General features: G+C 32.3%; 1 protein-coding gene across 1 annotated transcript; it reads right to left on the bottom strand.

The window, feature by feature from the left end:
* Window positions 1-2,356: 2,356 nt before the first annotated feature.
* LOC139862400 (probable E3 ubiquitin-protein ligase EDA40) lies at window positions 2,357-5,138 on the bottom strand. The gene is made up of 3 exons (XM_071850997.1): window positions 4,809-5,138; window positions 4,564-4,719; window positions 2,357-3,782 (listed from the first exon to the last, which is right to left on the bottom strand). Exons 1-3 carry the CDS (start codon window positions 4,944-4,946, stop codon window positions 2,493-2,495), a joined length of 1,584 nt encoding a protein of 527 aa, XP_071707098.1. The 5' UTR covers window positions 4,947-5,138; the 3' UTR covers window positions 2,357-2,492.
* Window positions 5,139-27,761: the final 22,623 nt, after the last annotated feature.

Here is a 27,761-nt window from a genome sequence, read left to right as displayed (position 1 = left end):
CCAATTTATAGAATGTTTCTAAATCCTGACTGCCATGCGATTGCATGGGTTTTATGCCTATTTCTCATGCGATCGCATGGCCCCAAAATCCAGCTCACAATTTTGTTGTTGTTTTGTTTGTCGACATATTTGTATAATATATATAATTTATATTAATTAATTATATATTATATTATATTCACGTGCATAGTTGGCTTTTAATTTTTGGTCCGATGACTCGTACGTTTACGCTCGACTAATGTCTCAGTTCCGGTTTCTCGAATGCATTTTCGTATGCTTAAAAAACTTGTACTTTACGTTTCGTGATTCGTACCTTTGTCAAAATATAATCTTAAATTATCAATAAACTATATTACTCAAAGTATAACTTATACATTTTAGTAATTTGGTCATTTGCTTCTATAAATCAACTCCTCATTTTTTATTAAAATATATTTAATAATATCGAAACGTTTTATATCTAATTCAATTCTATGCATTATCACATTGTAAAATATATATTTTCGTTTAGAAAAATATAAATTTGTATATAATATTTATTTATCAAACGGAACAATAAATGGGTGTTACTATTGTTTACAAAAATAATTTCGAACCTTAATATATATATATATATATATATATATATATATATATATATATATATATATATATATATATATATATATATATATATATATATATATATATATATATATATATATATATATATATATATAAATACTTTTTCTATACACGTTGCAAGTTATTTATATATCAAATACAGTCAAAAAGGAAAGATTTCTTAAATCAAGGTGGACCTCTCAACGAAGACTTATCACAATACTTACGGGATTTATAATTGTTGAAATATCTGCTAATCCAATAGTTGGTATTATCTTCTAATTCCGTAGATGAATATATTAAGCATATATTAAGACAATTACGTTTAATCTAAAATATTATACATTTAATACTTTGTTAACATTTTCAAGTTATAATATATATATATATATATATATATATATATATATATATATATATATATATATATATATATATATATATATATATATATATATATATATATATTCATATCCATTTATATATTCATTCGTGAATCGTCGAGCATAGTCAAAAGGGTAATTGAATGTATGAACATAGTTCCAAAATTTTCGAGACTCAACATTACAAACTTTGTTTATCATGTCGGAATCATATAAAGATTAAGTTTAAATTTGGTCGAAAATTTTCGGGTTATCACAGTGTTACTGTTACAATTGCGTTTGGTGATGTTCATGCTATAATTCTTAATATATGAATTTGTTAATGGAATTGGTCAGTTAATGGATTCGTGGTCCCAATCTGTCACGATGGGTTTTTCAATTTTTGGTAGGTGATAAACAAAGTAGGTTTGAAATGGGTTTTTTATTAATCGATTTGAAATGGAATTGATAAGAATGTGATTTCAAATTTATGATAAATGATTTTTTGATTTGATTTGATTTATGTTATTATTATTTTGTGACTAAGTTGAAGAATGATGAAAAAAAAAGTAGGGTTTGCTATTTAACAGAGAAGTAGGCGAAGAAAGTATGAAGCAGGTGAGGAAGAAGAGTAAATGAAGATTTTACCCCTCACGTGAGCTGCACATGATTTGTTTAAACTGACTAAATTAACGTCAGTTAGTTTGAGTGACTAAACTTGTAATTGTTTGAAACTCTAGTGACTAAACTTGCAAAAAAAATAACCATAGTGATTGAACTTGCAAAATTTAACAAACCACTATCTGTGTAATTAAGTCATTTTACATTTCATAAGTTTTACTTTTTCAATAAGCTAATTGCGAGGAGCTAATGTTTTAAAAGTTAACAATTTCATAGGCTCTTCTTTATATTTCATATTGAACCAACCTTGTGACTTTGACTTTGAACTTATTACAAGCATAATGTACAATTTATTATAACTCGTTAATAAAACACTAAAAATCAAAATAAAATCAAAATCATTGTTAGGAAATCCTAGAATTGTATATATTCAACAATTTTTATGGTGCCAAGAAATGTAAGAGTTTATTAAAATAACAATTGTATCCTTAAAATTAAAGTTATATCAATTCTCCCATACTGACCAAAATTTCATACGCATTTACTGTCAACTCTAATTAATATAATCCAAATCTAACTAATTAGCTAATAGATACTGTATCAAGTGTATCAAATCGTGTGGCATTCAAATAGAAGTATGCTCCTTAAATTGTGTGCCACGTTACTGATAATCAAGTTAATGGATGGTTTATAATTAAGTGTCACGAAGAACAAAAAATCACACACAAAGTTTTTTTTTTTTTTTTTTTTTTTTTTTTTTTTTTTTGAGGACTGCTGCTGAATATTGACAGCTCAAGGATTATGTTTAGAACAACGTACACAAATGAACAACTCTATCCACACAATCACAACACATCATCAACAAATATCAATAACAGAATAACTGTTTTACTGTTTAGTGAGTTTTCAGAGCCTGTAGGCATGTAAATGCTTAGCCCATCTTCTAGCCATGTAAGGATCATGATAATCCCAGTTTCCGGCGTTACTACTCCGACCATCATCACTCGCTACAACACCATCATTATCATTATCATCATCATCGTCATCATCAGTCTCCATTTTTTCTACTGCTGACATCACCATGACTTCTCCTGATCTGATACATTCCCTAACCCCATCTTCCACATAACTATACTCAACCCGAACGTTACCGTCTTCGTTATTAACAGTTAACGGGATTCGCCTTTCTTCCCCACCTCTAAGTTCACCAAATCGAACGATCCTGTTATCATCTCTGATCCTTAACTGAAGGTCTCGTATTTTATCGCCAAGTACCCGACCCAAAAACTCCTCAAACTCATGCATTACAAACCCGTTCGATGTCCCAAAACTATACCCCACGTGAAACCGATGGATCTGGATCGCCACCTGTGTATCAAACCCGTGGTACGATCTTGTCGGGTTGTCTGATAAATGTAAGATACACGATTGAGGGTTTTCATATGAACGGTCCATTAACACTTTAACCCCTTTTTTCAACCCTTCAACGGGGTCCGTTTGGCCCATGTAAAACAACCGATCGATTACCTGAAGCGCTGCTCGTTTCCCGTATGATGTCATCCGCCGCAAAGGGAACACACGTGCTGCAGCCGATGAGTAGGTTACTACAGCCAAACGGTCAATTGGTCGAAGAGAAAATACAACTAGTGCCATTGATTGTTTTATAAGCCTAAGATGGGGTCCGTTTGGACACGCGACTAGTACCAAATCGATAGCTGGTTGATGCGCTAGTCTTACACTGAGACACGATCTATAAAGATGGGGCCCGTTTGGTTGTGGTGATAATGATGAGGAACATTGATGAGATAGTGGTTCGGTTAAAATGGATAGATGAAGGCGCGGGTGATCATGATCATGATTGTGACTAGGTTCAATTGGGTCGTCATCATCGTAACGTGCGGACCGTAAGATTGAACGTCTGTGAACCCTGAACGTGGCGATAGAGTCATCGAGGATTTGGAGGATAGGGTCATCGGTTTGGTTTCCGTAAAGGAAACTGCAAGGAGGAATCTTTAAGTTACGAGGTAGGTGTGTCCATTGCGCACGACATATAGGACAGGTGACCCCACCATGGCGGACATTGGATGCGATACAATCGAAATGGAAAGCGTGAGAACATTGAGCTGTAAATATAGCCTGGCCTGGTGTAGTGCACGCGCTGTAGTTAAGAGCTTCGAGACATATTGCACACATGGTCTGCACATTAAGAAGAAAAAAATTCTTAAATTTTTTTAAGCATTTTAGGTGTTGTGTTGCAGTGGCGGATCAAGGACACTGTAACACCGGGGGCAAAATAAAATAATCCAAAATTTTAGGCTAAAAATTTGCTGGTCGACTGGGGCACCTGCCACCCCCGGTCTAAAGCTAGTTCCGCCCCTGGTTGTGTGCAAGATAATTATCAGCATCTTCGATCCAGAACAGAAATTACTTGATCTTTTATACTTTTCATAGAACCAAAATTAATACATTTCTTCAACATGAATATTTATAGATGACTTCCTTGTAAGCTTCATGAGGTTTAAATAATTTTTTTCACAAATGTGATGTTTTTTCAAGGGAAAATTCAGAAACAGGATTGGAAGTTCCAAAATTTCCTAATTTAGATTCAAACTTTATGAAATTGACCCCTTTTTCAATTGAAACAGAAATAGAATAAATCTATAAGTTATACTGACTAGAACATTGTATATTATTAAACTTTATTATCTTAACTAATATTCATTGGGTAACCCTTTATCCCAAAAAAAAAAAAAAAAGTTTTTTAAGCAAAAATTATCATGGATGAATGGAGTATCAATATTGAAAGGTTAAAAATACTAAATTTTCTGATGATGAGCAACTCAAAGAACACATATTAGGTCACAAAAGTGAAGTATGGACTCCAATTATGCAGTGTACCCCCAAATGCTAGATAATTAATTAAAATTAATTTTAATGCTTAATTAAAAGGCAAGATTAGTTGAAAAAAATGAATTACCTTGGATGATGAGGTGGTGGTTGGATCTGATACCATATTTTCTTCTTCTTCATCTTCTTCTTTTGTTATATAATTATCATGATTAATGTTGTTGTTGGATTTATTACAATTATGATTAACAGAACTAAAACCAGAATCTGAAACTGAAGTTACTCCCTGTAACAAAGAACATACACGCATTTTTCATCATATAACATTAACAAGCAAACAAATTAGTAAACAAATTGTAAATTGAAGAAAATTACTGCGGTGGCGTTGGTGGTGGATTGCGGTTGCCGGAAAGAAAAGGAGCCACACGTGTGAAATAATCTCCAAGCTGCAGTCTTGAGTTGTTTTTTGGTTGATCTGCGTCTGGCTTCTGTTACCACAGCTCCACCCATCATTTCATTAATTAATTTTACTTAAATCTTATGAATTTAATCACTAAATTTATTTATATTTATAGAAGATAGAAATAGAAAGAAATAGAATACAAGGTTGTTATCTCTGGACAGATACTAAAACTATACTTTGCCTTTGGTCTCACTGTCATCCTATTCTACCTTCCATTTCTCCCCTTTTTATTTTTTATTTATTATTAAATTATTAATTTAATATTATTAAAATTTTATTTTATTAAAATGAGAAAGAAATAGGCACACACCAGCGTAGTGGTAGTGTGTGTGACTGTATCATCTTTCTTTTGTTTATTTTTCCTCTTTTTTAATTTTATTTTAATTTTACTACTAGCAATATTTTAAAATAAAAGTGGGTTACTGTTTCTTCTCGAATTTAGAGCCCACTAACCTGAAATTATTTCCCAGTGTTATAGGTGGAAATCTTTTCTCGGGCTTATCGTTTTCAATTATTAGTGTAATTGTTAATGTTAATGTTAATTAGCAACCCTCGTTTTGCGTCGGAGGTTCGGTTTCAATATATTTTATTGCGTTTAATTTATAAAATTATTTCGTGGTTAAAGAATGATGTCGTTGAAGTGCAACTCGAGTCGAACTAAAAGGTATAACCCGTGAAAGATTTAAATGTTATTTTAAATTAACAATATATGTCAATCTCCGCGTTTAGCTATGTAATTATCGACTTTTAAAAATGTAAGTCAAAATCAACGTGTATGAAGTACCCCAAATATTTAGCATTTTTTAAAAAGCGTCCGTTTTGCGTATAGTTAGTGACATTGTGTTCCTAAAATTATTTCGAGTTTAACGATTGTGTCGGAAAAATTTAACTCGTTGCGAGCGAGAAGATATGACCCGTTGAATATTTGGGTGGAGTTTATTCAATATTTTTTATGAAAATGATTATTTGACACTTTACCCCATGTTTGGGGTCGATTTGAATATTTGAAAAAAGTGTGGGGTCTTTGTTGATGTAGTAAAATTTAATTAGAATAATAAAAAAATGGTGAAAGGACGAAAATGGGCCTATTTACTATTCACCATTTTTGTGTATTAGATAATATAGTAATAAACATCAAACTTACGTGTGGGATTTCAATCCGAGAATTTTGATTCGGAATGCTTAGATACAATTTAGACATGTTTGTTTGTATTCTTCAATTTTCCATGTACTGTTGTTCTACTTTCAATTCATGCATTGTAATTCTTTTCAATCATTATTTTGATGATTGAATTTTAATATATCGATCCTTTTTCGCTAAAAAAAAAAAAGATAATATAGTAATGTTAATACCTTTATTTTATACGGATTATCTTTATACTTTCTATTTATACGTTCTTCGTGCACGGACAAAAAACACACACTTTTTATTACTATACATTTTTACTCTTTTACTTTTTACATATCTTTTTGTCTTATATGTCAAAGTTAAAAATATAAATAAAATACCTTATTATTCTTGTATATTTATGAAATAGACTATTAATTTGTTACAATCCAAAAAAGAATATTGGAATATCAAGATGAGATGGAGGTAGTATAATTTCTTCCGACGATTAATGACTTATGAGTCGATCTTATTTTGAAAATCCAAATTTTAACTCGTAATTAGTTATTCAACTTCATCTATAAAATTCACTAATTCAGGAAGTGTAACTAGACTATCGGAGTGCATTGGTCGTTAACTCTTTGAATAATGTTGAACTAACCCGAACCGAGCATGGAATTAATTTAGGACGATTAAGATCTGATAGGATAATGATTGAAATCATGTAGCAGCTAGGTATAAGGGTGATCGTGAGAAGGTTTGGTGTTGTAAAATACATAAACTACCTCCATAATCAACGTTTCGGTTAATCAATATATTTAACCGCGTTGTTCTATTTTTTTCAAGGCAACAAATATATTACGAGTATAGAAAAAGGAATTACAAACTAAGGCAGGGTTTACCGTCATCCGACACTAAAACAATCAACCATCTATGCTCATACCTTCAACATGGTGACTTAGATTAATATATCTCATCTTTCATGACACGCTAAACCCTTAACCACAAAGCAACAACCATCAATTCATACTCAAAGTATAAATGTATAATTCACCCATTTAACCCCCATAAAGCAACAACTTTCTCTACATTACTTATCTTTAATTTGGTTCAACTATCGGGTTAGTTAAATTGATTAATTTTATTAATACAGAAATGTAACTCGGCTGTTAACCGTTTTCGAGCAACAAAATTTTTTCAATGGATTTGTTCATAATATGTTGCAAATTATTAATTATTATTTTCAAATATATAAAAGTACGTATATTATTATATTATTATAGTTTATATACTTCAAATTTACTCAGTGTATCTAAATAAAAAACATACTTACAAAAAAATGGAATATAAATAGGAGAATGAATTTATGATATATACAAAATGCACATATAATAACATCAAATGATAAAGAAAGTAATTACTGTAATGAACACGGAATAGTGATTTGAACCCAAAATTGTGAACCGAAAGTGAATTATATATCACAAGAACAACAGTACTCAATCCCGAGAGTGAATTCCATATGAAGAGAAATAAATGCTAGAGTTTAATTTTTGCATAATTATAATGAAGGATGTATGCAATATCGAATGATATGATAAAAATTTAAATTAAAATATATTATAGTTTTAGTGATTGACTTTTGATCATCTATTTATAAATATACTTTTATTAATTAAATTTCTATAGATATAGTCTAAATATTTGAAAATTTATCTAAAATATGGGGTTTTATGGTTAAACGGTGCATATATATTTTATTTTTTATAATTGAACAACAAACTTTGGTTAATCTAAAATTGTTAATCACATTCACAGTTATATGTATGATTTGGTTAATTCGGTGTGATTTTGACTGTTAACTCGGCTATTATTTAATTAATTCTTGTTTCATTCTCTGCCCTAACTAAGTATGACGATTATGTAGACGGTCATAAGGGGAAACTGTATAGGTGTGTGTTACTGTGACAACCCGGAAATTTCCAATCAAATTTAAACTTGATCTTTATATATTTCCAACACGATAAGCAAAGTCTGTAATATTGACTCTCAAAATTTTTGAACTAATGTTATATATTCAGTTAACCTTTGACTATTGACCGACGATTCACGAGCATCTATATATATATATATATATATATATATATATATATATATATATATATATATATATATATATATATATATATATACACACACACATACAATAAGTTGGAATATTAATTATTAAAATTAATTATAAATAACTTGCAATGTGTATTTAAAAACTGATTTATGTATATTAAATAAAGATATATACATATATATAATTTCAAGTTATTTAGTAAACGATAGTAACATTCGATTATTGATTCGATTGATATTTAGATAAGTTAACTAAAACGTTTAAGATGAACAAGTAAAACACCAATTTGCTACAGTATTTTCGAATTGCTACAGTACCCGAAAAACTACAGTGTTTTCGAAAACCACTATTTGCTACAGTAAAGATCATTTTGCAACAGTAAAACACTATATTTCAAAATGAAAATGTATTTATATTTTACAAATGTTAGAAAATATAATATTAACTTAGATATAAAATGTTTTAATTTAAAATAATATTATTAAAAATTAAGACGTTAATTTATAGACGCAAATGACCAAAACACTCGAACGTACAAGATACACTTCGGGTAATATAGTTATTGGTAATGTAAGTCTATATTTTGACAAAGGTACGTGTGATGACCCGTCCAAATCCATTTGGATGAATACATCATTCATCGATTTCACAGTGAGGTACTGACCTCTACATGATACGTTTTGTAAACATTGCATTCTTTTGAAAAGGCACACCATAATTTAATATCAAATTCCAAGGTTTTTGACGTTTGATGATTTCTACATATAGACAATCACCGTAATTAATAGTTTACAATACTACATCCGTTGATAATGCAGTCAAAATAAGATACATGGTGATGATTTTGTGAATGCAACGTTTTCTCGAATAAAGCATGTATGACTCCATGCACATAGCTGAAATGTCCCGTTCATATTGATTATAAATGTTTCATATTAATTGATTTCGTTGCGAGGTTTTGACCTCTATATGAGATGTTTTTCAAAGACTGCATTCATTTTTAAAACAGCCATAACCTTTATTTTATCGATAAAAGTTTTTTTAAAAGAAACATTACGTAGATTATCAAATAATGATAATCTACACACGACTATTACATAATGGTTTACAATAAAAATATATTACATCGAAATAAGTTTCTTGAATGCAGTTTTTACACAATATCATACAATCATGGACTTCAAATCTTGTCCTTATTTTAGTATGCAACAGCGGAAGCTCTTAATAATCACCTGAGAATAAACATGCTTTAAACGTCAACAAAAATGTTGGAGCCTATATGGGTTTAACCTATATATATCAAATCGTAATAATAGACCACAAGATTTCATCTTTCAATAACATACAATCTGTATAAAAATCATTCATATGTTGAACACATGGTAATCGACATTAACAAAATGCATATAGAATATCCCCAAAACAGAAATTCATTTGTATTAATAACTCGAATTTCTAAAGCATACTATTTTCCAGTATGGGGGGAGTTAGTGCCCGTAGATCTACCTTTAGGATTCGCGTCAATTAGGGTGTCTGTTCCCTAATTCTTAGGCTACCAAGCTAAAAGGGTGATATTCGGTATTCATAATCCTACATAGAATGTAATTTCAAGTACTTGTTTCTATTTTGTAAAACATTTACAAAACTGCATGTATTCTCATCCCAAAAATATTAGATTTAAAAGTGGGACTATAACTCACTTTCACAGATTTTTACTTTGCCGGAAATAAGACTTGGCCACTGGTCGATTCACGAACCTATAACAAATATGTACATATGTATCAAAGTATGATCAAAATATAATTACAACATTTTTTTATTACGTTTTAATGATTTGAGTTTGTTAAGTCAGCAGTCCTAGTTAGTAACCTACAACTAGTTGTCCACAGTTAGATGTACAGAAATTAAGCAATATATATTATCTCGAATCAATCCACGACCTCGTGTATACAAGTCTCAGGCTAGATCACAACTCAAAGTATATATAATATTTTGGAATCAACCTCAACCCTGTATATCTAACTCCAACATTACTGCATATAGAGTGTCTATGGTTGTTCCGAAATATATATATATATATATATATATATATATATATATATATATATATATATATATACATATATATATATATATATATATATATGGGTCGATATGATATGTCAAAACATTGTATTCGTGTCTATGGTATCCCAAGATTACCTAATATATGTTAGAATATATGTATAATACAATATAAGTTAGTTAAGTTATGATTTGTATAAATTTGTTACAAATTTCACGTAGCTACAACAAGCAAAATTATCCAATCTTGTTTTACCCATAACTTCTTCGTTTTAAATCCGTTTTGAGTGATTCAAGTTGCTATAGTTTCATATTGAACTTAAGTTTATGAATCTAAACAGAAAAAGTATAAGTTTATAGTCGGAAATACAGGTTACAAGTCATTTTTGTAAAGGTAGTCATTTCAGTCGAAAGAACGATGTCTAGATGACCATTTTGGAAAACATACTTTCACTTTGAGTTTAACCATGATTTTTGGATATAGTTTCATGTTCATAAGAAAAATCATTTTCCCAGAAGAATAGATTTTAAATCAAAGTTTATCATAGTTTTTAATTATCAAACCCAAAATAGCCCGCGGTGTTACTACAACGGCGTATGTCCGGTTTTACGGTGCTTTTCGTGTTTCCAGATTTTAAATCATTAAGTTAGCATATCATATAGATATAGAACATGTGTTTAGTTGATTTTAAAAGTCAAATTAGAAGGATTAACTTTATTTGCGAACAAGTTTAGAATTAACTAAACTATGTTCTAGTGATTACATGTTCAAATCTTCGAATAAGATAGTTTTATATATATGAATCGAATGATGTTATGAACATCATTACTACCTCAAGTTTAGTAAGATTATCACTCGAAATAAGATTGTTATAGTTATAAAAATTGAACCAAAGTTTGAATATGAGTATTACCTTGAATTAGAAAGATATCTTACTGTAAATAAGAAAGATTTCTTGAGATTGGATGATCACTTGAAATGGATTAGAAAGCTTGGAAGTAGACTTGTAAACTTGAGAGTATTCTTGATTTTATGAAACTAGAACTTATAGAATTTATAAAGAACACTTAGAACTTGAAGATAGAACTTGAGAGAGAACAATTAGATAAATAAAATTGAAGAATGAAAGTGTTTGTAGGTATTTTTGGCCGTTGGTATATGAATTAGATATAAAGGATGTGTAAGTTTGTTTTCATGTAAATAATTCATGAATGATTTATAATATTTTTTGTAATTTTGTGAGATATTTCATGCTAGTTGCCAAATTATGGTTCTCACATGTTTAATGACTCACATGGGCTACTAAGGAACTGATCATTGAAGTGTATACACTAATAGCATATACATCTAGAAGCCGTGTATTGTATGAGTACAAATACGGGTGCATACGAGTAGAATTGTTGATGAAAATGAATGAGGATGTAATTGTAAGCATTTTTGTTAAGTAGAAGTACTTTGATATGTGTCTTAAAGTCTTTCAAAAGTGTAAAAATACATCTTATTACACTACATGTATATACATTTTAACTGAGTCGTTAAGTCATCGTTAGTCGTTACATGTAAGTGTTGTTTTGAAACCTTCAAGTTAACGATCTCATTTAATGTTGTTAACCAATTGTTTATTATATCTAATGAGATGTTAAATTATTACATTATAATGATATTATGATGTATGAATATATCTTAATATGATATATATACATTAAAATGTCGTTACAACGATAATCGTTACATATATGTCTCGTTTCGAAATCCTTAAGTTAGTAGTCTTGTTTTTACATATGTAGTTTATTATTAACACACTTAATGATATACTTAATTATCATTTTATCATGTTAAACATAGTGTATCTATATCTTAATATGATTCATATGTATTTAGTAAGACGTTGTTATAACGATAATCGTTATATATATCGTTTCGAGTTTCTTAATTCAATAATCTCATTTGTATGTATATCACTCATTGTTAATACACTTAGTAAGATACTTACTTATCATAATTTCATGTTAACCATATATATGTCTATATATATTACATCATGTAGTTTTTACGAATTTGTAACGTTCGTGAATCGACGGTCAATTTGGGTGGTCAATTGTCTATATGAAACCTATTTCAATTAATCAAATCTTAACAATTTTGATTGTTTAACATGCCGGAAACATTTAATCAGGTAAATATTAATTTTATTTAATATATATAAACATGAAAAAGTTCGGGTCACTACAGTACCTACCCGTTAAATAAATTTTGTCCCGAAATTTTAAGCTGTTGAAGGTGTTGACGAATATTCTGGAAATAGGTGCGGGTATTTCCTCTTCATCTGATCTTCACGCTCTCAGGTGAACTCGGGTCCTCTACGAGCATTCCATCGAACCTTAACAATTGGTATCTTGTTTTGCTTAAGTCCTTTAACCTCACGATCCATTATTTCGACGGGTTCTTCGATGAATTGAAGTTTTTTGTTGATTTGGATTTCGTCTGACGGAATAGTGAGATCTTCTTTAGCAAAACATTTCTTCAAATTCGAGACGTGGAAAGTGTTATGTACAGCTGCGAGTTGTTGAGGTAACTCAAGTCGGTAAGCTACTGGTCCGACACGATCAATAATCTCGAATGGTCCAATATACCTTGGATTTAATTTCCCTCGTTTACCAAATCGAACAACGCCTTTCCAAGGTGCAACTTTAAGCATGATCATCTCTCCAATTTCAAATTCTATATCTTTTCTTTTAATGTCAGCGTAGCTCTTTTGTCGACTTTGGGCGGTTTTTAACCGTTATTGAATTTGGATGATCTTCTCGGTAGTTTCTTGTATTATCTCCGGACCCGTAATCTGTCTATCCCCCACTTCACTCCAACAAATCGGAGACCTGCAGTTTCTACCATAAAGTGCTTCAAACGGCGCCATCTTAATGCTCGAATGGTAGCTGTTGTTGTAGGAAAATTCTGCTAACGGTAGATGTCAATCCCAACTGTTTCCGAAATCGATAACACATGCTCGTAGCATGTCTTCAAGCATTTGTATTTTCCTTTCGCTCTGCCCATCAGTTTGTGGATGATAGGCAGTACTCATGTCTAGATGAGTTCCCAATGCTTGCTGTAATGTCTGCCAAAACCTTGAAAAAAATCTGCCATCCCTATCAGAGATAATAGAGATTGGTATTCCATGTCTGAAGACAACTTCTTTCAAGTATAATCGCGCCAACTTCTCCATTTTGTCATCTTCTCTCATTGACAGAAAATGTGCTGATTTGGTGAGATGATCGACTATTACCCAAATAGTATCATAACCACTTGCAGTCCTTGACAATTTAGTAATGAAATCCATGGTAATGTTTTCCCATTTCCATTCCGGGATTTCAGGTTGTTGAAGTAGACCTGATGGTTTTTGATATTCAGCTTTGACTTTAGAACACGTCAAACATTCTCCCACATATCTAGCAATATTGCCTTTCATACCCGGCCACCAAAAGTGCTTCTTGAGATCTTTGTACATCTTTTACGCTCCGGGATGTATTGAGTATCTAGTTTTATGTGTTTCCTTAAGTACCATTTCTCTCACATCTCCAAACTTTGGTACCCAAATTCTTTCAGCCCTGTACCGGGTTCCATCTTCCCGAATATTAAGATGTTTCTCCGATCCTTTGGGTATTTCATTCTTCAAATTTCCCTCTTTTAAAACTCCCTGTTGCGCCTCCTTTATTTGAGTAGTAAGGTTAGTACGAATAATTATATTCATAGCTTTTACCCGTATAGGTTCTCTGTCCTTTTTACTCAAGGCGTCGGCTACCACATTTGCCTTCCCCGGGTGGTAACGAATCTCAAAGTCATAATCATTCAATAGTTCAATCCACCTACGTTGTCTCATGTTCAGTTGTTTCTGATTAAATATATGTTGGAGACTTTTGTGGTCGGTATATATAATACTTTTGACCCCATATAAATAGTGCCTCCAAGTCTTTAATGCAAAAACAACAGCGCCCAATTCCAAATCGTGAGTCGTATAATTTTGCTCGTGAATCTTCAATTGTCTGGACGCATAAGCAATTACCTTCGTTCGTTGCATTAATACACAGCTGAGGCCTTGCTTTGAGGCGTCACAATATATCACAAAATCATCATTCCCTTCAGGCAATGACAATATAGGTGCCGTAGTTAACTTTTTCTTCAACAATTGAAACGCTTTCTCCTGCTCATCCTTCCATTCAAATTTCTTCCCTTTATGCGTTAATGCAGTCAAGGGTTTTGCTATTTTGGAAAAATCTTGGATGAATCTTCTGTAGTAACCAGCCAATCCTAAAAATTGACGTATATGCTTCGGAGTTTTCGGGGTTTCCCACTTTTCAACGGTTTCAATCTTTTCCGGATCTACCTGAATACCTTCTTTGTTCACTATGTGACCAAGGAATTGAACTTCTTCCAACTAAAATGCACACTTTGAAAATTTAGCGTACAGTTTTTCTTTCCTCAACAACTCTAGCACCTTTCTCAAATGTTCTTCATGCTCTTGATCATTCTTTGAGTAAATAAGTATGTCATCGATAAAAACAATGACAAACTTGTCAAGGTATGGTCCACACACTCGGTTCATGAGGTCCATGAACATAGCTGGTGCGTTAGTCAACCCAAACGGCATAACCATAAACTCTTAATGATCGTAACGCGTTCTGAAAGCAGTCTTCGAAATATCATCCTCCTTCACCCGCATTTGATGATACCCAGAACGTAAATCAATCTTCGAATAAACTGACGAGCCTTGTAGTTGATCAAATAAGTCGTCGATTCTCGGTAGTGGATAACGGTTCTTGATGGTAAGTTTGTTCAACTCTCGGTAGTTGATACACAACCTGAATGTACCATCCGTCTTTTTGACAAACAAAATAGGAGCTCCCCATGGTGATGTACTTGGTCGTATAAAACCACGCTCTAAAAGTTCTTGTAGTTGGCTTTGGAGTTCCTTCATTTTGCTGGGTGCGAGTCTGTATGGAGCACGAGCTATTGGTGCAGCTCCTGTTACAAGATCTATTTGAAATTCAACGGATCAGTGTGGAGGTAGTCCCGGTAATTCTTTCGGAAATACATCGGGAAATTCTTTTGCGACGGGAACATCATTGATGTTCTTTTCTTCGGTTTATACTTTCTCGACATGTGCTAAAACAGCATAACAACCTTTTCTTATTAGCTTTTGTGCCTTCAAATTACTAATAATATTTAGCTTCGCGTTGCTCGTTTCTCCGTACACCATTAAGGGTTTTCCTTCTTCTCGTACAATGCGAATTGCATTTTTGTAACATAAGATCTCTGCTCTCTCATTTTTCAACCAGTCCATGCTAATTATCACATTAAAACTCCCTAACTCTACTGGTATCAAATCAATCATAAATGTTTCGCTAACCAGTTTAATTTCTCGATTCCGACATATTTTATCTGCCGAAATTAATTTACCGTTTGCTAATTCGAGTAAAAATTTATTATTCATAGGCGTCAATGGACCATTTAATTTAGCACAAAAATCTCTACTCATATAGCTTCTATCCGCACCCGAATCAAATAAAACATAAGCAGATTTATTGTCAATGAGAAACGTACCCGTAACAAGCTCCGGATCTTCCTGCACTTCTGTCGAATTAATGTTGAAGACTCTTCCACGGCTTTGCCCATTTGTATTTCCTTGGTTTGGGCATTTACTCTTGACGTGGCCCGGTTTTTCACATCCATAACAAATAAAGGCGGCATTACTTGTCCCGACATTACTCGTTGCATTATTTTTGTTAATCACCTGGTCCGTAGATTTCACACTTCGTCGCGCTATGACACCTCTATTACACTTAGTACACGTTGTCGTGCAGAACCCAGTCGGATGGTATCCTTCACACCTCTGACATGGTTTTTGCCTTTTGTTATTATTGTTGGGATGGTTGCTGTTGTGGTTGTTGTTATTGTTGGGACGTTTGTTGTAGTTATTGTTAGGATTACGGTTATTGTTGCGATTGTTGTTGCGGTTGTTGGGATAGTTGTTGCGATTGTGGTTGTAATTGTTGTTGTTGTTGTTGTACTGGTGACTCTTGTCACCGTTTTCCTCCCACTTCCTCTTGAGTTGTTTCGTGTTGGCTTCTTCGGCCGCCTGCTCTTTAATTCTTCCCTCAATCTGATTTATGAGTTTATGAGCCATTCGACTTGCCTTTTGTATGGAAGCGGGCTCGTGTGAACTCACATCTTCTTGAATCCTTTCTGGCAACCCTTTTATAAACGCGTAGATCTTCTCTTCTTCATCTTCGAACGCTCCCGGACACAATAGGCACAACTTTGTGAATCGTCGTTCGTACGTGGTAATGTAGAACCCTCGTGTTCGTAACTCCCTAAGCTCTACCTTTAGCTTATTGACATCGTTTCTGGGACGATACTGCTCATTCATCAAGTGCTTGAATGCTGACCACGGTAACGCGTAGGCAGTATCTTGTCCCACCTGCTCGAGATAGGTATTCCACCATGTTAACGCAATACCTGTGAAGGTATGCGTAGCGTACTTTACTTTGTCTTCTTCAGTACATTTACTTATGGCAAACACCAATTCAACCTTCTCGGTCCACCGTTTCAATCCGATTGGACCCTCAGTTCCATCAAATTCCAAAGGTTTGCAGGCAGTGAATTCTTTGTAGAAGCATCCTACACGATTTCTTGTGAAATTAGTTCCACTGCTAGAACCAGAGTTATTGTTGTTATTTTGCATTGCGGCCTGCACTGTGGCTATGTTCGCAGCAAGGAAAACACGGAAGTCTTCCTCGCTCATGTTCAAGTTCTGACGAGTAGTCGGTGCCATTTCCTTCAAAAATAGCCAAAAGAATTAAGTTAATCATATAGAATATTAAGAGTAGTCAATAGTATTTCCTAGCATAATATGAACTTATTTATAAAAGCTTTTTCTTCATATTAGCGTTTTATAAGTTTTAATTCGGGTAGTACCTACCCGTTAAGTTCATACTTAGTAGCTAACATACAATTTAACTACTACAATTCTATATGAAAAACTGATTACAATAAATTTCACGTTCAAACTTTTATACAATATTTTACAAATTTACAATACAGCTATTTTACATATAGCATAAAATATAGCACACAATAATTTTGATACAAAATAGTTATGACAACAATCCTAGTTAATACGCAAGTCATTCAGTAAAGGAAATAAAAACACGTAATTCATAAGTCCAGAAATATGTCATGCATTCTGGTTGTACTAATATTATTTCCCATCCTTGGTTATGTGGCAGATAACCATTATGACCGTTAGCTAGGTAGCATGTTGTAACGTCGTCAAAAGGACGAGGGTTTTGTAATGCCCAACAGCCCCGTAACAATCTAAAAACCTTGTTTCTCACCCCAACTACCGAATCCGTCACTTGTGGGAAGGTTTTATTTAAAAGTTGTTATCCGATGTTCTTTTTCTCACTTTGGTAAGAAGCGAACATCACTAACCCGTAAGTATAACATGCTTCTTTATGTTGCATGTTAGAAGCTATTTCTAAAGCACGAAGTCCTATGTTGGGATATGTTGAGTCAAAATAGGTTCTTAACCCGTAGCGTAAAATTGCACTTAGGTTCCCCGCATTTAACGCTTTAAAGAAAACGCGGCGTAACTTAAGGTCTCCCCAATGTGATATACCCCATCTTTCAAAAGAAAGCCTTTTATAAACTAAGGCATGCCTGGAACGTTCTTCAAATGTTCTACAAACTAATTTTGCCGTAAAAAATTGTGCCGTCGAATTCTGACCGACTCTAGACAAGATTTCATCAATCATGTCCCCGGGTAGGTCTTCTAAAATTTTTGGTTGTCTATCCTTAACATCCATTTTGTGTTTTTATACTGTAAAAATAGACGAGGGTTAGATTCATAAAAGATACTTAACAAATAATACAAGCAATTTTTACATTTATCATAAAAGCACAACCACACTATATTACATATATTACATCGCATGATTACAACTCTTTATTCCGACTCACTTGTTTCTTCTTCTTCGAACTTGGTTTGTTTCGCTAATTTCCTAGGGATACATGGTGCTCCCCTAATATGAGCCGTCATTTTCACAAATGGTTTAGAAAAACCTGGTGGCTTAGAGGTTCCCGGGTTATTGTTAAAATTTAAGAAGTACGGGTGTTTACGATATATATAAAGTTCATCGGGGTTGTAATCAGGTTTCTCTATTTTGATACCTTTTCCCTTATTGTTTTCTTTTGCTTTTTCAAATTGGGTCGAGGTAATTTCTATAACATCATCGAAATCCTCGTCGGGATCCGGTTCATCAGAAAATTGGTAATTTTCCCAATATTTTGTTTCCTCGGCGGAAACACTATTGACCATTATTAACTTTGGTCCGTTGGTTGAGGATTTTCTTTTATTTAATCGTTTAACTTTAGGTATTAATATTTCTTCCTTCAAAACCTCTTCTTCTTCTTTCGGTTCCTCCTCTTCCGGTTCCTCTTCTTCCGGTTCCTCCTCTTCCGGTTCATCCTCTTCCGGTTTCTCCTCGGGATTTTGTGAATCTTTCCAATATATATTCGACTCTTCATTATTATTAGGTGAGTCGATGGAATTTGTACTAGAAGTAGACATCTATCACACAATATCAAACACGTTAAGAGATTAATATATCACATAATATTTACATGTTAATAATATATAGTTTCCAACAAAAAGTGTTAAGCAATCATTTTTGAAGAAAACACGATCGAAGTCCAGACTCACTAATGCATCCTAACAACTCGGTAAGACACACTAATGAAAAATTCTGGTTCTCTAAGACCAACGCTCGGATACCAACTGAAATGTCCCGTTCATATTGATTATAAACGTTTCATATTAATTGATTTCATCGCGAGGTTTTGACCTCTATATGAGATGTTTTTCAAAGACTGCATTCATTTTTAAAACAACCATAACCTTTATTTTATCGATAAAGGTTTTTTTAAAAGAAACATTACGTAGTTTATCAAATAATGATAATCTAAAATATACCGTTTACACACGATTATTACATAATGGTTTACAATAAAAATATATTACATCGAAATAAGTTTCTTGAATGCAGTTTTTACACAATATCATACAATCATGGACTCCAAATCTTGTCCTTATTTTAGTCTGCAACAGCGGAAGCTCTTAATAATCACCTGAGAATAAACATGCTTTAAACGTCAACAAAAATGTTGGTGAGTTATGAAAGGACCCGTTCATATACATTATAAATAATTCACAATAGTTGATTACATCGCGAGGTATTTGACCTCTATATGATACGTTTTACAAACATTGCATTCGTTTTTAAAAGACAAACTTTCTTTACATCAAAAATTGACGGCATGCACACCATTTCATATTACATCCAACTATAATTGACTTAATATTAATCTTGATGAACTCAACGACTCGAATGCAACGTCTTTCAAAGTATGTCATGAATGACTCCAGGTAATATCCTTAAAATGAGCTAATGCACAGCGGAAGATTTCTTTAATACCTGAGAATAAACATGCTTTAAAGTGTCAACCAAAAGGTTGGTGATTTCATTAGTTTATCATAATCAATCATTTCCGTAATAGTAATAGACCACAAGATTTCAGTTTCCATAAATATCCGTACACTCGCAAGTGTTTAAAAGTATTCTATAAGTTGTAGGCACCCGGTAACAAGCCTTAACGTTCATGTTTTACCCTCTGAAGTACACCAGATCAGGTGTGTTTTAAAATAACCTCGAAGTACTAAAGCATCCCATAGTCAGGATGGGGTTTGTCAGGCCCAATAGATATATTTTTAGGATTCGCGCCTACCGTACATAGACAAGTAGTTTAATGTTACCAAGCTAAGGGTATATTTCTGGTTTAAACCCACATAGAATTAGTTTTAGTACTTGTGCCTACTTCGTAAAACATTTATAAAACAACGCATGTATTCTCAGCCCAAAAATATATATTGCAAAAGCAATTAAAAAGGGAGCAAATGAAACTCACAATACTGTATTTCGTAGCAATTATGTATATGACGGCACTGAACAAGTGCAGGGCTTGTCTCGTATTCACGAACGTATCAATATTGTGATTCAATATTGCAGGAAAGTACGTAGACGCAACGAAAATGATAAACGTTAGGTTGACCTCACGAGCAATACCCTCGATCAATACCCATAACCTCCATAGCTATAACCCATAATTTCCTTAGCTCTATCCCGTTTGAAAACTTATTTTGAAATCGTCTGAGTATAACTCCGTCGTAGTATTTTATGTAAACTAATAATATCTTGAAATAATACAAAGAAAATATATATATATAATTCGATTGAGAGAGTTTAGAGAAATATATTTTCAAGTTTTTATGAAATAATAAAACCTATTGAATTCTATTTATAATAGATTTTTGAATTATTAAAGTGAATTATTAAAGTATGAATTATTAAAGTGAATTATTAAAGTATGAATTATTTAAGTGAATTATTAAAGTGAATTATTAAAGTATGAATTATTAAAGTGAATTATTAAAATGAATTATTAAAGTATGAATTATTAAAGTGAATTACTAAAGTATGAATTATTAAAGTTAAAGTAAAGTAAAAGTAAAGTAAAGGTAAAGTTAAAGTATAGTAAAAGTATAAAACTATATACGTATAATACACGTATAAATATATATAATATTAATTTAAATCGTTATATATATTTAATAAAATAAAATATAAATATCGTTATCTTTATCATACTGGTTAAGTAATGAGTTGTCAAAAGTGGTTCTAGATATTTATAAAAGATATATACGTCTTAATAATAAAGTTCTTTTTAAACTGAAAACGTTTTTTGTACTTTTGAAACTAAATCAAATAAATATGATAATTTTGTTTTACAAAACTAAATATATTTAAGAATCATTTTGTTAAAAGGTTAAAATAATGAAAATCGTTATATCATAAAACATTTTAGAAAAGTAGAATTATATATATTCATAATAGGTTTCAAGTTTTTAAATTACAGTCTGTTGGTGAAGCATGAGATAAAGTCCAAAGGTTAAATAAACGTATGAAATCATCTTAATGAAAAATGTCGAGTTACTTAACTTGTCGATATCCAACATCTAAGTTATTTACACTCCACGTTCTTATTTTCATATTAAATAAAATGAAAGTTAGCATAGTTACCTTATCAAGGTCACGAGGAAAATATTATAAAACATGCCTTGGAAATTAAACAGGAATTTTCACTAACCCTTGTCTAGTTTCCGTTAATTGACACATTTGTTCTTATTTATAAATCACTTTACCATTTTCCGAATGTTGTCAAAAAGAATAGATTTCTTAAATCACAGTGGACCTCATAACATAGGCCCTTAATCATATCATAATGTATCTGATAATTCAATCATTTGATATTATCTCTTAATTCTGTCGATAAATATATCGAAACAAATACGTTCATGTAAAGTATCATATATCTAATACTTTGTTAATGTTTTCAGTTAATATTATATATTATATATACATATCTATATACTCATAATTGTTGGTGAATCGTCGAACACGGTCAAAGGGTAATTGATTACATGAATGTAGTTCCAAACTTTTTGAGATTCAACATTACAAATTCTGCTTATCATGTCGGAAACATATAAAGGTTAAGTTTAAATATGGTCGGAAATTTCCTGGTCGTCACAGTACCTACCTGTTAAAGAAATTTCGTCCTGAAATTTGATCGAGGTCGTCATGGCTAACAATAAGAATGTTATTATGACGAATATAAGTTGATTCATAGGGTTTTATCATGATTGAGAAATATGGATAAAATAATTCTATTACTCGAAACGTATGAGTGAAGCTATCGTAAAAGAGTGAAATGAGAAAATAGGGATTCGTCTTATCTTTTGACGTCATCACGGTTGATCTCCGGATTAAAGAAAATCTTTGTAATCTATATAGGATTTGATTCTTCGGTGATTAAGGAAATTATGATCCTCTTCGATTTAATGCGATGATTCATCTCGATTTTTCTGTCGGATATTTCACTATAAATCCACCTCCTTCGTTTCCTTTTAATTCACACCTTCTATTCTTTCTCCCTCAATTCTTACTTTAAAATTATTCATCAATATGCTTCATCCAGTGCGGATTCTCGATATACTCCTCACTTTCATATATGTCGTTCTTCTTTTTCATCTACCTCCAGAAGAATCTATTTACTTCTACTATACTCTTGGTTTTATAGTGTTTTTAGTTCTCCCGTGTCTTTATATTGCTATATGCATCGATATATACGGTTTATAGTTTCTGGGTTGTTGTTGGGTTTTATATCTTCCCTTATATTTCGATGTCCCTGCTTCTGTCTTCTATAATCATTGTCATCCCCAATTAATGCTCTCTTTTATTTGCTGCGATTTATACCCCAATTTCTATTTCAGAGTTTTGTCCTTTCGTTTCTTCTTCTTACAATTAAGCACCGCTTGTAATGGTCCAGAATTCGCATATATGAATTTCGGAATGAACATTGTTAATGTTCTAAGAAGGAAATTGTAATGGCACGATCTTGACTTGTCAAATTACTAGAATACCTCGGAAAAGGCCGAATCATCAAGAAATATTTTCTTGATATTTTAGAGGTTAAAGAGAATACAAGAGTCGTATAACATAGCATATGATGACGTTATGATCTGTGAATCATCACGTTCCATTTAGAAACTCAGCATGACTTACTGTAATATAATCACGTTGATCAAGTGTCATTATATTATACTAGTTCATGCTTCAGTTCCCAACACTACTTCAAAAATATTCCTATTTTAAATTCGAACGTTTCAGAATTTAGAAACTAAAATAGTTTCTTTTATGATGTAATACAGACAGCACGAAGAGGTAAATGATTTCAGATAAGAATAATTATGGAAATATCTTCAGAAATATGGAGGATATTTATAATGAAAGATACGATGATATCTTAAAATTTCTAATATCAGAGGATGATGAAGAATATTGTCCGTAAGGGTTTAGAGTCAGGAGCAAGGTATTCGATAATGACTTCAGCAGACACGGAATCATTTAGATTCTTTGAAGGTAGATTTCGTCCTTGTGATTTATCCACAGCCTTCTTCATGGTTTGCTCAATCCGTATTTTTCAGTACCAAATCTTCTCTTTTTCTGAGCTTTGCCAACACACTACTCTTTATCATCAAACTTTTTACTGTTAAGGTCGTTTATAATTTTTGCTGCTTCATCAGTATTTCGAGAACTAGTTCGCAGTTTAGGGTGTTTTTCAGAAACTTCACATTCAAAGTATATAAGTCCAGAAGATTGACACATATAATTGTTGGCGTAGACATGCTGCGAGATTTCAAAATACTGATTGCTAATTTTCGATGATTCGTATGGCAATTCTCGTTACAAGATGCAGATGAGTAAATGATGGGGTTTTGATAAATATAAAGATTTTTCGGAAAGTCAAAGATCAATGAAGTTGTTAATAAGTTTACTGCTAATGTGGCGAGATATGAAAGGTTCCCCGGTAATAATGATGAAGGGGTAATCATTATAATAAGGCTTATTCGAATGAACAATTGAAGCTGGTTTGCTGGAGCTGTGACAAAACCGTCTATTTTTAAAAGAGATTGAAAAGTTATTTTAGCTAGTAAATGCCAAAAGGTCTGACATGGATACATGTTAAATTATGACTTTGGTTTCAAGAGTTTTTCAGGTACGTAACTGTGGATAACATGTGGTTGGATCATCATCTCGATTGTTCATTATTTGAAGTGTCTTCAGGTATTTCGAAGGGCTTGAACACAGATTATAATCATTAATATACATACGATGTTCTAACACAGTTTTGAAGTTAAAGTATAGCTTTGAAAGATGTAAGAATCTAAGAGTGATGATACCGGTTATAACTTGAATTGAATTCAGCGATTTCAAAATCAGAATATGTAATTAGATTTTTGGATGAGTATGGTTGTTTTGATTTCTATAAAAGAATGTATATTGTTGTGAAAGTAGGGAGTATAATGGATGATTTGCTGAATCGGATTCGAAGAATGTAACATATTAATTGTGAATTTATATATCTCTCGGGTATTACCTACCCGTTAAAAAAATGTCACAATTAATATTTTGTACAAAAGAATTTTATTATAGTCTTTATGGAAATATATGTGTATATTTCTTCAGATGTAATATAGATTTAATGAGTTAATATTAAATTAAACTCACTTGATTTATGGTTAAGGCTAGGATAGATAATTTCTAAACTTTAGAAATTACATAATCGTCATAGAATGTTTTCCCAATGAAGTTATGAATCAATACTTCATCGTTGTGGTATTCCTTAGTATCTACAGGGCGTATGACGTCGATGCTCATGGGACAGATTTTGAAGTTGAGGTTTGCGATGCGGTTGTTGTTGGTGGTGGTAACGGCACTGTTGATGTTGTTGATGGTGGTACTGGTTATGTTGCTGGTGCTGCTGCTGGTGTTCGTAATCTTTGCACCATATTCTCCAAAGCCACTACCCGAGCGCGAAGCTCGTTGACTTCTTCTATTACACCGGGGTGATTGTCGGTTCGGACGAGCGGATAAATGAGATCTAGAATTTGATGTAGTATATAATCATGACGAGATACTCTAAAAATGAGAGAGAAAATGGTGTTTCGAACAGGTTCGCCGGTAAGTGCTTCAGGTTCATTGCCAAGAGGGCAATGTGGTGGATGGAAAGGATCGCCTTCTTCTTGTCTCCAATGATTAAGGAGGCTACGAACCCATCCCCAATTCATCCAGAATAGATGATGGCTGATTGGTTGATCCATTCCAGTCACACTGCTTTCGGAGCTTGAGTGGGATTCCATTTCGGAATCCGAGGAACTTGAACTGATGACGAATTCCATTTCGTACGATTTGATAAAGGATTTTTCGATACGAAATGATTTTTCGGCTATCGGGTGGTATTCTAACTACATAGAATATCTATATATATAGATCAAAAGATTTCATAGATTACGGAGAAATTTACGGAATATGTCAGGAAAAGTTTACGGTAATAGATACGATAAGATATGATTTAGCAGATACGCTAAGATATGAATTTTGTCTATACACTATTCATGCAATCAATGCAGCAAGACGTGTCTAGACTAAGAATGATAAGCAGGTAATTTCCTATGGATGGTAAGTAGATGATTTCTGACTAAAAATGATAAACAAAACTTTTGACATGCAGACACGGTCAAACTTGATGTTTGTCGCGAGGGGTACGAAATAGTGTTTATTTTTAATACGAAATTCGACGAAATTTTACACAAGTTTTATTATTTTTACGGATGGGAAATACCTAAACCTTGCTACAACACTTATAGGCAGTGTACCTAATCGTAGAGTAGTGTAGTTTTTAGTAAGTCCGGTTCGTTCCACAGGGAGCTAGTGAAGTTTAACGCTATATTTTTACACACAATATTTGTAAAAAATACAAAAAAATATATATGTACTAGTAGTATTATTATTATAAAAGGGGGGGTTTTTTTACCGTTTAATGACCGGTTTGTCGATTTTTAAGACTTAAGTCACAATTAAAACCTAATGTAAAATATAAAAATAACTTAATTTAAAGAGTAAAGTAAATAACAATAAATAAAGTGCGATAAATTAAATGACATAAAATAAAAGTGCGATAATTAAAAATGCGAAAAAGAGATAAAATAAAGGAATTATGCTTATTTAAACTTCTGTAATCATGATGTTTGACGTGTTGATTTTAATTTTATGCCCATGGGTTAATTGTCGTTTGTCCTGAATTATTTAATATGTCCGTTTGGTTTTTGTCCATAACAGTCCATCAGTCATAAACATAAAGTGCGAGTGTCCTCGTCAAATTATTCTTATACCCGAAGTTAAATATTCCAACTAATTGGGGACTTAAACTGTAACAAGATTTTAATACTTTGTTTAATAATTACACCAGGATGTCGACTGAGTGTAACCCAAGGTTTTAATATTTTGTTATCAATTATACCAAGTGTCCTTGTACATAATTTCACCCCTGTTTTAATTATTCTAGTGGCTATTAATCCATTCCCGTGTCCGGTTAAATGAACGATTATTCGTACATATAAATACCCCGCCCATCGTGTCCGATTGAGTGTATATGGTAATTTATAGGGACGCCCAATTGTAAATCTTTATATTAACATTAACAAACTATCATTTAGTTAAACAAATATAAAGCCCATTAATAGCCCATAGTCTAATTTCCACAAGTGTCGTTCTTTTGTCCAAACCCCAATTATGGTACAAAGCCCAATTACCCAATTTTAGTAATTAGCCCAACATCATGATTACTTCGTTTTAAATAAGCATAATAATGGCTTAGCTACTAAACATTAATGTAAAAAGGTTGAACATAACTTACAATGATTAAAAATAGCGTAGCGTTACACGGACAGAATTTCGACTTACACACTCAAACGATCTCTATCATAAATCTTATTATTATCATAATTTAAAATTAAAATTAAGATTATTGTTATATCTTATTAAGTTAACATTATGATAGAGATATAGAATATAGATATTGATAATTGATATTGATAATAGATAGATGGATCGATAGAAAAATGATAGAAAAAAGGTCGAAAAGGGTTCGTTCTTAATTGAACGTAATACATAGCCTTTTATAGGCAAAATGTTAAATTGAATTTTCGCTTACGACCCCTGAACTATGCTCAATTAACAACTTTTTATTATTTAATATTATTCTTATTATGAATTATTTAAATATTATATTTTATTCTTGTGCATAGTTGACTCGTAATTTTTACACCGTTGCGTTGAGCGCTGAAAGTTGGTTCATGCCTCGGTTCCGGATTTTCGAACGCCCTTTCGTACAATTTTATATCGTGTACTTTGCGTTTTGTAACTTGTACTCTTGTCATTTTTAGACGTTCTTCATCAATAATTTGAACCTTTTTGATTGTATCTTGTACTTTTGAGCTTTTTGGACCTTTGCGTCTTCAAATCTTCGTTTTCGCCTTTTGTCTTCGCACTTATTTAAAATAAACGAATATTACTAGAAAATGGAACAATTGCAACTAAAATCTTGTCTTTCTTGGGGGATTTTGCTATGAAATATATGTTCCTTTTTAGCCTTATCAATATCCCCACACTTGAGCGTTGCTTGTCCTCAAGCAATACAGTCTTGAAATAATATAATACATCACACGAATCACTTCTTTATTCTTCACACTTTGTACATCAGTGATTTTGATAGAGCGGTATAAACAATGATATTAACAATAGAACCATGGTTAAAGGTGGGTGTGTCATCCACAGTTGCCTCGGGTTTAGGTCAACGACACTTGCAATCAAATAGCCGATTTACTTTCGGTTTCCAAAGCAAAGTGCACATTTGAAAGGCGGTTTACAGTCCCACATGACTATAAAAATTTAGATCCTTTAGGAAATAGGATCTTTATGAAAACATTTGATCTTTTGAAAATTCAATCTAGCTTTTACCCTAGATAAGTTTTCTGATTTGATCCACCATTGGTG

This window comes from Rutidosis leptorrhynchoides, chromosome 8, assembly GCF_046630445.1.
Source record: "Rutidosis leptorrhynchoides isolate AG116_Rl617_1_P2 chromosome 8, CSIRO_AGI_Rlap_v1, whole genome shotgun sequence".
Classification (NCBI taxonomy): Eukaryota; Viridiplantae; Streptophyta; class Magnoliopsida; order Asterales; family Asteraceae; genus Rutidosis; species Rutidosis leptorrhynchoides.
The sequence above is the reverse complement of the archived record's forward strand: the minus strand, read 5'-3'. Positions and strand labels throughout refer to the sequence as shown.

Coding starts and splice junctions, on each gene's coding strand:
- LOC139862400 (XM_071850997.1), bottom strand. CDS start 4,946: ATGATGGGTGGAGCTGTGGTAACAGAAGCCAGACGCAGATCAACCAAA. Junction 4,720..4,808: donor CCACCACCAACGCCACCGCA/GTAATTTTCTTC, acceptor TCTTTGTTACAG/GGAGTAACTTCAGTTTCAGA. Junction 3,783..4,563: donor CCACCACCTCATCATCCAAG/GTAATTCATTTT, acceptor CTTAATGTGCAG/ACCATGTGTGCAATATGTCT.